This window comes from Mizuhopecten yessoensis, unplaced genomic scaffold, assembly GCF_002113885.1.
Source record: "Mizuhopecten yessoensis strain PY_sf001 unplaced genomic scaffold, ASM211388v2 scaffold7743, whole genome shotgun sequence".
Classification (NCBI taxonomy): domain Eukaryota; kingdom Metazoa; phylum Mollusca; class Bivalvia; order Pectinida; family Pectinidae; genus Mizuhopecten; species Mizuhopecten yessoensis.
The window spans coordinates 10,898-24,180 of record NW_018407200.1 but is presented as its reverse complement, the minus strand read 5'-3'; the positions used below and the strand labels follow the sequence as shown (position 1 = coordinate 24,180).

The window sequence follows — 13,283 nt, the reverse complement described above, 5'->3', positions numbered from 1 at the left end:
TTCTCTTGCTCTGGCGGTCGAAGAAGAAGGAACAACTCTAAAAAGGTAATCAGTGACCAAGCTGTATAAGTTTGGGCCTAGCTGCATAAGCTAGGGTTCCACTGTATTCCTTTATAGTACATGGTCAAAATAAATTGTGTTACAGTATAGTGTGCATAGTCACAGGGTATCACAGTACAGGGCGACGTACTGTTGATACAGGGTGTCAGGTACCAAGACACAGGGTTTACCAAGGCATAGGTTTTATAGTGGCTAGCTATAGGATGACTTCGTCAAACGGGTGTCGCGGTAAAGGGTGTACACAGTCACGGGTGTCGCAGTAAGGGGCTATTTACTGTTGATACAGGGTGACGGATATATTGTGATACAGTTGTTTTAGTTGGCTTTTTGACTATCTTAGTGTTAGAGGTATATTAGTGTAAAATATCTACCGGGTGTAGATTAGGTAATAGTTATTTGAGTCAGAAAGACGGCCGTTATTTTATATATATTGTCGGCACTTGTTTGTTACAACAATTACTGGGTCCAAGAAAGAACTTGGTAACGAACTGTAGGCACGCATCCGTTACAACTCTTTCCAACGTGTTCTCTCCATTTCAGTATAGTCACAGAATAAATCGACAGGACCAATACATTAACACAAAAGAACTGTAAAGCTAACCATGCTTTGATAACTTTAGCTACTCGTCAAACAGAAAGCAGCCGAGCTGGCTGGATGTGGCCGAAGGTCACCGCCTCGGTTTACCAGTATTTCTGCAAGACCTTATTTCCCTTAAGTAAAATTAAAAGAAGTACTAGGAGAGACGTATATATTGTAATATATATGTCTTTGGTAATACACATAACATATGATGATATTCATGCATTGTTTACAGATAATGAACGGCTAAAGATGGAGTGCGATATTTACTCTACAAACTTGTTACACACTTGTTACACATTTATTCAATTTGATAACGCAGTGTTTCTATATTTACTGTTTTATGTTGTGAAAATATATCTTTGCTATATTATAGGATTTTTTTTTGTACTAGAGTGGAACCTACTTATTATGATGTCGCTTATTATAATTCTTTTCCCATGTACCGTTTTTATCCTATAACTAAGTAAAACAATTTGTTTATTATGATATGGTCAAAGGTTGAACACCGTTATTACAATATTTGTTTCTGCCGTGAATGGATTTTTATAAGGTAAAAACTCAGGTAAGTTGTCCGTGTTTGACACCAGGACATTTGAACAATAGGTCGGGCTAACTGTACATCGCCCAAAAGAAGTTTCAAGTTCAAGTTTTTTTATTTACCAAATGCAATACAGCATATAGGTTATACAGTTACATCACACATGGTTCATAATAAAGTACAATATACAAGATGGCGGAGGATAATTCATGGTTCACATTTAACATATAGATTTTTACTGACCCACAAGGGCTTTTCTTTTGGCAGTTGCATGCAATAAATATTTACCAAGTTTACTTAAAGTTTTGACATTTTTACATGAAAATAATTCAATTAATTTATAGACACTAGGATGTCGATAATAATATTGTTTTAAATAAGTATTTCTTAGATCAGAATAAACTGGACAAAGTAGTATAAAATGCATCTCATCTTCTACCTCATTTTTGTTAAGACAGTACATACTCTTTGGCCTCTTGGGACGGCATTGTACCGTCCTGACTCAATATTAAGACAGTGTGCTTGCATGCGATATTTACTCAATGATTTTTTGATACTAGAAGTTAAGGGCTTTGTTAAGTAAAATTGAATTTGAAAATTATCAACAAGATGTTTATATAAGTCGCATTTTGAAGATTTATAAAATGCACTACGTAATTCTTGAATGAATATATCATGCAAGCGTTGAGAATACAATTCCAAAAACTGCCTTTCATTTTGTACATTTTGAGCAATCCAAATATGGTTAAAACCAATTCTACATAAATCATTTTCAACTTGATAAATCCAGTTTAATTTACAATTTGGCTTTCTGATATGTAATTCAAATAAAGCATCATAACATGATTTTAAAACACAATTGTTAGTTTTTATCAATTTTAACCAATATTTTATGATTGCAATTTTACGCTGTACATGTAATGAATATCTGCCCGTTTCAAAATACACTATAGAACTATTAACGGTTTTCTTTACATTCAATACTTCTTTCAGAAAAAGAAGGTGAACATTTTCAATTTTTGGTGCTGGAGAATGACCCCACACCTCAAAACCATAATTAAGTATACATGTTACATAAGTGTCAAATAGTGATATCTTAGTTTCAGTATTTAGCATATAATCTTTGATTCTATTCTTTAAAAGATAATAAGCTTTCCTTCCTTGAGATGCTAAAGTATTCTGAGCCACTGTAAACCTTCCGTTATAATTAAAGACTAATCCTAAATAACAAAACTGATCTACGACCTCTATGGTCCTTTCATTAAATTTCCATTTTTCATTAGATAATATCCGTTTGCTTTTTCTAAAAATAACTATTTTGGTTTTTTCACTGTTAACCGTTAAGCTCCATTTTTCAGTATAATCTTGCAAACAATCTAACATATAAAAGTAATGCACAAAATATTCGTTTTACTCTTTATGGTGAAGAGTTGCAAACACATGACAGTTACTCGTTTCTAGGACTGCTGTTTCATTATAATGGCAGTTTCTGTAAAGCAATAAAAAAAAATGTTGAACAGGCTCAAAAAGCAATGTATGCATTAAATAAAAAAATAAGAAATATTTTACCAATCGACCTACAACTAAAATTGTTTCATGTATTAATATCCCCAATCCTTTTGTACTCCTCAAAAATGTGGGGGTTTGAAAATACCAATATGATTGAGAAATTACATGTACAGTTTTGTAAAAGAATTTTAAACATACGTAGCTCCACAGCAAATATAATGGTATATGATGAAACGGGTAGGTACCCTCTGAATATTGAAATTAAATCTAGAATGATAATGTTTTGGTATAAACTAATTACAGGTGAAAATAAATTGTCTAGTATAATGTACAAGCTTATGCTGAATTTACATGAAAATTATTTCGCTGATTTTAAATGGATTTCATATATCAAGAATCTATTCAATTGCACGGGACTAAGTTACGTATGGTTACAACAAAAAACTTGCACTATGAATAAAAATTACCTTAGGGTTAGTTTTAAAACTATTCTGTATGACCAATTTATACAACAATGGTATACTGATATTGAAAATTCTTCCCGGGGTCAAACATATGCAATATTTAAACATCAATTTCAGTTTGAAAAATACTTAACTATGCTCAAACAAAAAGATAGAATAACTATCTGTAAGTTCAGAACCAGTAATATATCTCTGCCTATAGAGACTGGGCGATGGACTAGAACACCACGTGAAGGCAGAATCTGTCCGCTTTGTTTTACTGGAGTTGGAAGCGAGTATCATTATTTGTTTATATGTTCAAATGCTTATGTAAGTCAAATCCGCAGAAAATATATACCTATTTATTATACCTCTAATCCATCTGTTCATAAAATGAAAGGATTAATATCAATATGTAATGTTAGAATATTATCAAATCTTTCGCTGTTCATACAATTACTAGAAAGACAATTAAAAAATAATATGTGAATTGTACACAACAAACTGTAAACTTTTGTATACATATAGATATTACTGATCATTTTGTTAAACCTAGCATAATTGTATTGCATAATGAGTGTGGTTACAGCTTGCTTATCATGGTTTGTTTGTTATGTCCCTGATTGAAAGTATTTGTATATTTTTTGTATCTGTCTATTACAGCATTGTATGATGGGATTGTAATACTGTCTATTATACCTTTGTAATATTATATGGTATGATGAGTATGCTAGTCACTATTATGCCATGGTATGATTGCCCTGTATGGTGTGGTATACTATATATAATACATGTATCATGGAGTGCGAGTAATATATGTGTAATACTGTAATAATATTATTGTAGGATTGTACTGTAAGATGGATGCAACAGTGCCTGCTATACCACAGTGTGAACGCACGGTATGTGTGAATGTAATGCTATGTATTATACCATCGTAATAGTATTGTAAAATGAGTGTAAAAATGTATATCACAGTGTATGATGAGTATCATTGTATGAGCAGTGCGTTATATTGTCTATTATAATAAGGTATGATAGTACGTATGAACAGTGTAATATTGTGTTTATCATTGTATGAGTGTGCTAATAGTTTCCAATATATTATTGTACGCTAGCATAGTAAGATGAGTGCTTTACAGTCAACCATATTATTGTTATATTGTACTTTATGATGACCTCTTGTTGCGCACAATAGTGTGCCTGAGTGATTATAAAAATCTCTATAATCTCTGAATCCCAAGGTGATCAACTGTCCACTCCAGGTAAAAAGTTCACACCTCGCTTCACCCCCGCCGGTGGAAAACAATAGATCGGCCATCGCTTTCGAGTCATAACAAAACCTGTGCAGTAGTCAATTTCTATCTGTATCTGTATCCTTTAGATTCCTCCTAAGTAGTAGAACCTCCAGGGTCTGGAGTAGTAACTTATTTACAGAGCCTAGACATATTGAGAGAGCAACTGGTTAAGACCACGCAACGTATACAGCTAATAAGCACTATGTACACATTAGCAGCAACCAAACAAGCCTATTTAAGGCAGGAGGCGGGAGTGTCTCTAACACTGAACCACAAATCACCACATTTAATAGGTTAAAATGTCCTTTTAGAAAATTTCTCATAACGATTAGCGAATACGTCTGCTTTTTGCCTGGCGAAGTAAATTGAACCGTTTAATGTGCAACGAAAAGCAGAGGCTCCTGGCGTGAAAGTTCACACGGTCGCGTGCCCCGTCATCATTACGCGTTTTCACATTGATCACACGGCTGCTGTCTATTATTATCTGCACCATGTCGAGTGCTTCAGGCCTAATGCCTTGAGGTGGTTTTAATATCTGAATTGCCTTCGCTATTCGTACAAGAGAACGATTCCTAACTTCTTGTAATGATTCACACTTGAGTAGAAAATGCTCCTTCGTTTCATCCTCCTTTTCACATAATATACAGGTAGCCTTAACCTTTTTCTGGTTGAAAGCACATCGGTTTGTTTGTAGAACATAGGTGTCTGTTGCCAACAATAGTCACGTTTGTAGCCTAGTTACGTCTCTTGGGTTAACAGGAAATGTATACAAGATGGGATGCCGAGATCCAGGTATGAACGCCTTCACATTTAGATGGCGAAGGCTCCGATAAGCGCTAGCTTTCTCGGTAATGGCATCCTTCCAATGAGAGTCAATAGCCTTCCTCACACTCTACTTCCATTTCCTTGTGGACTGTGGGTGTTCCAGCGTGTATAAAGGATCTGGTAGGTTGGACATTCTAGTATACTTTCCGAGTTCCTGAACCAGCTGTTGGAGGATTCATCCTTAAGGAGAAGCTGTCTCTAAGCAATTTTCCTCTCCAGGCTAGTTTGGGGACGCCGAGCCATCGCTCCGTAGTGAATAAGGACTCTCTGATGAAGTAGAGCTTCCTCGGGGAGAATCCCTGTCACCACATATATTGCTGCATCCGCCGTAGTTACCGGAAGAGACAGGGCCTGCTTAAGGATCTTTTTTCAGGGAAATGTCAAGTCTCTTCAATTGTTGTCCTTTTGGGAGACTGATTTCCAGCCCATAGATTCCTCCGGGTAGATGTAGTCTTGTGCACAGTAGTTACCGACTCAGGCTGCAAACTTATCTCGTTGAGCAGCTGGTCACCAGTTCCCACACAATCTGTGAATATGTTGTATTGGGAAGTTACACTCTAGTTTAGGCCATATCTCCCTCACATATCCTCCCCACCTAGTAACTTTCTTAATTTGTTGGTGCATTTTGCAACAGTTCATGGGGCCCCCTTTATGTGTATCGAGCCTCATATTGGTATGTCCTGGAATCAAAACTTAACCATTTACATAATCATTCGAAGAGGTGTATACCGACATATGACCTATGGTACATGTAGCAGTGCACAGTAGCGTACGGTGGCCATGTGTGATATTTTTGTACAATGAATAACCCCTGTAATATTACATGTATCAAAAGTTAAAAAAATAAAATCGGCTCTAAAATTTGCATGTTCATGATGAAATTGGACTATGTGGGCTTCACATTTAAAAAAACAAAAAATCGAATTTGGTTTGAGATATCATTTTTGGCCATTTACGAATCTGTGTCTACACAACAAAAGCTAGCTTTTCATGTAGTCTATTTTTGTACTCAGCACATGTGTAAATATTGTGAAAAATCTAGTGAGACGACATATGCTAAAACGTGAGTATCTGTGACCGAGTAGGGGATATTTAATTTAAGACAGGTTTTAAGAAAAAAAATACTACTTGCGTGGGTCAAATTTTGGGTTAAAAATCATGTTTTTTGCATTTTTTGGCGGTTTTTGATGTGGTAACCTTGGTTTTCACAAGTCCCAAATCTGAGGAAATCTCTTTTTGAAAAAATATTCATTCTTAAAAAAAACACGTATTCAAAATGTAGTTTATAATATATATATACATTATGTATGTAGTTGTGTTGTGCAGGATGAATCCGCTATCCATGTTTATCCGAGACATGCCCCTTATTTTTAGGGTAAAGCCATTTCTACTGTACTCTGCTACCATATACAGACAGACATTGATGCTTGATTTTTATGCTTAATTCAACATCACTTTCATTCAATATTGCTTAAAACTAACGTTTAAAAAGTTACAGATATAGGTCAATGTATAGGTCACTCGTCCTCTTCACATGCACTTCACAATTCATCACATATGTATCAATTGTGTAATCGGTAAAGTTGATACCAAACATCAAATAGTTCACAGGCTATCTTTTTATGCATTCCGACTAGATTTCAGTCTGTTTCACTCAGTTCATGACCCGGTATCTATGGTTAGTGATAGATAAAGTTGTATATGTTGAAAATGGGTAACATATCTGTTTTCATTCTAATTACATTATTTTAGATATTTTTTCCCCACTTGATTCAGCATACAGATTAAATTAGCAAAGTCAGTAATGTCAATTAATTTTATTTCCATAATTACAGCTGAAGATATTTTTTTCTAGCAAAATATGTTAATTTCTGAGGATCGCTGTCAATTCTAGGCGATGAAAGTAAACAACGGTTGCTATAGTGGCACTTGTCTGATGTTTCAGAATATCTGACATTTTGGTGCTGTTTATCGGTTACGGGAAGTATTTCTGTTGCTAGTTTGTTGTTGTGATGAGTTTCCTAGTGCTCATTTTGATATCAGTGAGCCTTGATGATGTCATAGGTGCCCATTGATGACGTCATAGTTATGATGACATCACAGGTACTATGACGTCATCAAACAAGACAGACACATCATAGTATCACTGTACTGTTTTATTTTTCACATGCACATGATCTCAAAGCATCATATTTCACACAAAAATAAATTTTATTCATGAAAACTACAAACCTATTCAAGTTTAAATTTTTCAGATTACCTCCCTTTATTGGTAGTTTGAGAGCAGAATTGGTATAAATGCACCTGTCAAGAGAATTCATATTACTCGGTCACTTTTAAAGTGAGAAAGGAAACGGATACATCTTTTTGTTCATTGTGTCATTTTTTCATACCTTTAAAAGGTTTTGATTAAATTTTGGGAAAAAGAAAGTGATGTATAAGGTAGCAGTGTAAAGTAGCGTACGGTGGTCATGGGTGATATTTTTGTACAATGGATAACCCCTGTAATAATATTATTAAAAATAATAATATACAACATTTGATATAGCGCCCTATCTAGCTAACATAAGCCACTCTAAAGCGCTTTACAGTACATAGATATGCAATTTTATACAGTCAACACAATTAGCATATATATTAATCAATATAATATTGAGGAATTCGCAGGAGCTGCCTTATCAGGCGCTAACTACTAGTCCTATGCCACCTGGCTAATATCTCCCTATCAGTGTATGCCTGTGTGTGTGCTGGAGATGTATTGAGTTCTCTTTGTAGTGGGACCGTGCTTCCAACGGTATAATTTAGAGTGCCACCTCACTTGAATGCTACAGCACAGATACCGCAACACCCACCCCAGACCATTTTATACTCCACCTGGGTTGTTGGAGTTGTGTGGGCAGTAGAAAAAAACTTTCTCTAATATTCCATGCGTGCGGCGACCTCGGGGATCGAACCCCGGCCGCCTGCTTGGAAGGTCGGAGTGTTAACCACTCGACCAATCCGCCCAATATTGCATGTATCAAAAGTTTAAAAACATCAGCTCTAAAATTGGCATATACATGATAAATTGGACTATGTTGGATTCAAATTTAAAAAATAAAATCGAATTTGGCTTGAGACTACATTTTTGGCCATTTATGAATCTGTGTCTACACAACAAAAGCTAGCTTTTCATGTAGTCTATTTTTGAACTAAGCACATGTGTAAATATTGTGAAAAATCTGGTTTGACGACCTATGCTAAAACGTGAGTATCTGTGACCGGGTAGGTGATATTTAATTAAAGACAGGTTTTAAGAAAAAAACACTTTTTGCGTGGGTCAAATTTGGGGTTAAAAATCATGTTTTTGCATTTTTTGGCGTTTTTTGATGTGGTAATCATGGTTTTCACAAGTCCCAAATCTGGGTGAATCACTTTTTGAAAAAGTATTCATTCTTCTAAAAAAAACGTATTCAAAATGTAATTTATAAATATATATATGTAGGTGTGTTGTGCAGGATGAATCCGCTATCCATGTTTATCCGAGACATGCCCTTTATTTTTAGGATAATGCCATTTCTACTGTACTCTGCTACCTATGGCAAAATCCTTGTTGACCTAAAGACATTTGTGACACACGTGCACTGCTGATGGTGTGTAGGAAATGTATGTTTCACTCTCTACCAATAGGCACTAAGGAGATATTTCAACAGTCATATAATTATTCATTCGGAAGTCAACTCTTTATTAATGAGCCCAAAGCTTCTTGAAGCTGTAGTTGTTGTTATTCCCCGGAGGAAAAATACATTTCAGACTATTGCCAACACAGACATTAGATTAGAGTAAATATTCGTTCACATTATTTCCAGGAATTTTAAATGGTGTTTATCCTGCATCTCAACTGACTGTTTTGTGTTCGTTTTTCCTAAAATGTTACATAGATAATTTTAGTTTTACTATATATATGTCCTTCATATTAATTTATAAAACGCTCTAGAGCAGATAGATTTAGCAGGATATGACGCTGTATAAATGGCTAATATAATATATATTTATTAATTTTGATCGACTTTAATTAAATTAGCATTTGGTTGATTGCAAGGGATAGGGAAAAACAAGTGAACACAAAAAAGAGAAGAGAATAGCTTTTGAGCAGACATACCCCGTTTGATCGAATATTCATCCTATTATATTTTCTTTTTGTTTTGATCAGGTATTGGAGCGTGTCTGGTATACACACCGTCCGTTGTCATCGTTGGCCGGTATTTCAACATGAGGCGGGGTCTAGCCGTCGGCATAGCAACCTCCAGTTTCGGATCCTTTCTCTTTCCGACCTTGATTGAATTTTTGTTCGACTATTTCGGATTTGTTGGTGCTTTCCTAATGTTAGCCGGAATAGCGTTGAATATGATGGTTTTTGGTAGTGTGTTTAGACCACTAAAACTGCTTGAACCACCCAAAAGGTACTGAATGTCATAACCCAATCATATATAATTGTTAATCTCTGTTGTATGTTGTGATATGTAAATGTTCATGTTCCTGTCTTGATTAAGGGACGGATTGCCCCGAAAATTTGACAAAGTCTGGGTCTGTACTGTCGTTATTACTTCTTTGCCCATATATCTATTTAAGTAACACGCATCCAACCAACATTTGTTTGTTCGGATCCAGTACCAATATTGGATCATCACTTCGTTATTATTTATGAGACCTATATGTATACAATGAATAAGAATTAATTTTAATTTGCTTTGTTCTTAACAATGTAACAACATGTAAGGGAAAACAAACGCGTTAACACAGAAACTGGACGGCTGTAACTCACTAACAGTGTGTACACCTTTATGATCCCGTTAATCCAATCAACATAAGTATATAGTCTACTTGTAAAACAAACCTTGTGCAGCTCATCTGGAAAACTCAGGATTCGCGAAGATTCGGTGATGTATTGTAACGGGAGACCACTCTAAAAGAGTTCGTTATTCGTAAAGATTCGGTGATGTATTGTAACGGGAGACCACTCTAAAAGAGTTCTGTATTCGTGCAGATTCGATGATATATTGTAACGGGAGACCACTCTAAAAGGTCTCGGTATTCGTGAGGATTCGGTGATGTATTGTAACGGGAGACCACTCTAAAAGAGCTCGTTATTCGTTAAGATTCGGTGATGTATTGTAACGGGAGACAACTCTTAAATGCTCAGGATTCGCAAAGTTTTGGTATAGTGTATTGTAACTCTAAAAGAGCTCGGTATTCGTGAAGATTCGGTGATGTATTGTCACGAGAGACCACTCTTAAAGAGCTCGGTAATCGTGAAGATTCGGTGATGTATTGTAACGCGAGACCACTCTTAAAGAGCTCGGTAATCGTGAAGATTCGGTGATGTATTGTAACGGGAGACCACTCTGAAAGAGCTCGGTATTCGTGAAGATTCGGTGATGTATTGTAACGCGAGACCACTCTTAAAGAGCTCGGTAATCGTGAAGATTCGGTGATGTATTGTAACGAGAGACCACTCTTAAAGAGCTCGGTAATCGTGAAGATTCGGTGATGTATTGTAACGCGAGACCACTCTTAAAGAGCTCGGTAATCGTGAAGATTCGGTGATGTATTGTAACGGGAGACAACTCTAAAAGAGCTCGTTATTCGTGAAGATTCGGTGATGTATTGTAACGAGAGACCACTCTTAAAGAGCTCGGTAATCGTGAAGATTCGGTGATGTATTGTAACGGGAGACAACTCTTAAATGCTCAGGATTCGCAAAGTTTTGGTATAGTGTATTGTAACTCTAAAAGAGCTCGGTATTCTTGAAGATTCGGTGGTTACTAAACATAACATAGAAAATTACATGCTTTATCTTCTGAATCATAACATTGAAAACATCCTGTTTCTATGGTCGGGATCATCACATAGAAAATAACATGTTTTAATCGTCGGGATAACTTTATTTCATCTATCAAATGACAAAGTGGGTTAAATATTTCTAACCTGTATGTATGTAGCGTCTTGAGCGCATATTATTGTAAGAAGGAATACGATAGAAAGGATTGGAAAATCGTTTTATTTGCATTTCAGTAAGACGATTTGTTTGAACGACAAAGAAACCCTGTCGTCATGTGTAGTAAAGGAAGATAAAACAGGAGGACTTACACCCCCTTTGCTCCTTCGACGTCATTCCTCCAGTAGTTACTTTTGTTCAAAAACATGTACAAGCTTATGTAATTACAAAGGTAATTTAATAGGGATTTTAGGAAATTATAGGTTCACAAGCTTCTGTATTGCGATTTTGATGTTCTCTATAGCCTTCCATTCAGCCTATGCTTTCATACCGTTGTACGCGGTACACATCGGTATTGACGATCGCCAGTCCACGTATATCATTGCTGTTACCATTCTTGCGGACGGCATTGGCCGTATTGGGATAGGAGCAGTTCTAGATATAAGATGTATCAAACAATATAGAATAATGCTGTACAGCTTAACTTTGATACTTGTCGGAGTGGTGTCTATCACCATACCTTCGGCCAGAACGTTAACTCAGCTCGGGATTGTGTGTTCCTTGTACGGAATTCTGATGGGAGGAGTAATCTCTCAAAAATCTGTCATCGTTGTCGACATCCTTGGAGTAAAGAAGCTGGCAAATGCCTTCGGGATATTATCGTTTTTCCAAGGGATTGGCGTTTTCATTGGCCCGCCTGTTTCAGGTAAGTTGTATCATGTGTTTCTGTAAGAGTGACATCTTACTGCGAAAACGATGCTCGCATTCGCTATAAAGGGATTAAACGTAAACATACATTTTTGTGTGAAGTATTTTGAAACCGAACCGCCACTCCGGTTATATCAGTGAAATCCGATTTAATTTGAAACCTGTTGGCCAGTTCGATTATACAAGTAATTTTTTTCTCATAGTGGGAACAGAAAACTTTTTCGAAAGAAAATTCGGTGAATATTTTTGCTGCCGACTTAGATTTACACTAATTGATTTTTTGACAATTCCAACGGTCCAGGAAATTCCCCTAGTGCTAAATATATCATGTATTGTATTTATTGTCTCGATAATCTGAAAAGTAAATATTCGTTTACTATGTTTAGAAACCGAAACGTCTGAACTAAAAAGAATCCATGAGATGTGTTATGCATATGATTACTTCGCCTGTATTGATCTATTTACAGGATTACTGCGGGACATGAAGGGAGACTACTCTGATGGGTTTTATTTCGGAGGAGGTGCTACCGTCACAGGAGCGTTTATATTTACTATAGCTAATATAATACATATACTTAAAACAAAGCATTTCAACTCAACCTGAACTGAATGGTTTTCATTTAACGATACATGTACATTAAATGTATACTCATACGTGGTTAACTCCTGGCGGTAAAACAAGCTAGATATATTTTGGGTACCGTTATAAAATCTTGCAGACAACATGTAATAGGAAGATTCGATTTAAAGTGATGCTTTTATCGGATTATAATGCTAAATTCATTCCTTATATTTTTTTTGAATGATCAAAAATTGAAAAATAAAATGGTTTGCATCAGAATACAACTTAAAGTTGTGGCATTATTGAACATTTTACATTATATGTGTTAATACACATTAGTATATGACTGTATGTTTTGCTCCTCTCTGATTGGTCGAAACCTCAATCAGAGGTACTGCCAAATCAAAGTGCAATGATTGACGAACACCTGTTTAAGTTTTTTAAATGTCGAATTCCAGTCGCAACAACGACAACACTCCAAATGACAGATCTAGATCAGAGCTCTTTTAAAATGTTTCCCATAACATATACAATACCTTGAATTGTTCAAGGTTAGCCTTCATAAAATGTTCGTAAAACCACTCAGTTAAAACAGAAGCTTTCCAGCACTCGTTTCATTTTTTGAACATTTTCATTTATGTAGCTAAGGGTATAATCATCTACATAATCATAAATAGAAGAATATTATACATATTTGAAGGTACATGTGTCATTAATAGAAATAAAAAAATTCATAGGTCCCAGTATTGAACCCTGGGGGACTCCCCTTAGCAAAGAGAC

The 13,283-nt window shown here is 35.7% G+C and overlaps 1 protein-coding gene across 2 annotated transcripts in view; it reads left to right on the top strand.

Moving 5' to 3' along the window:
- LOC110454273 (monocarboxylate transporter 9-like) overlaps nt 1-12,770 on the top strand; it is a 48,669-nt gene extending 35,899 nt beyond the window's left edge. For both annotated transcript variants that reach the window (XM_021503702.1, XM_021503703.1), the window contains exons 5-7: nt 9,449-9,698; nt 11,311-11,939; nt 12,409-12,770. In XM_021503702.1, coding sequence (XP_021359377.1) covers nt 9,449-9,698; nt 11,311-11,939; nt 12,409-12,545 — 1,016 coding nt within the window. In that variant the 3' untranslated portion in view covers nt 12,546-12,770. The remainder of the gene's footprint in view (nt 1-9,448; nt 9,699-11,310; nt 11,940-12,408) is intronic.
- The last annotated feature ends 513 nt before the right edge of the window (nt 12,771-13,283 follow it).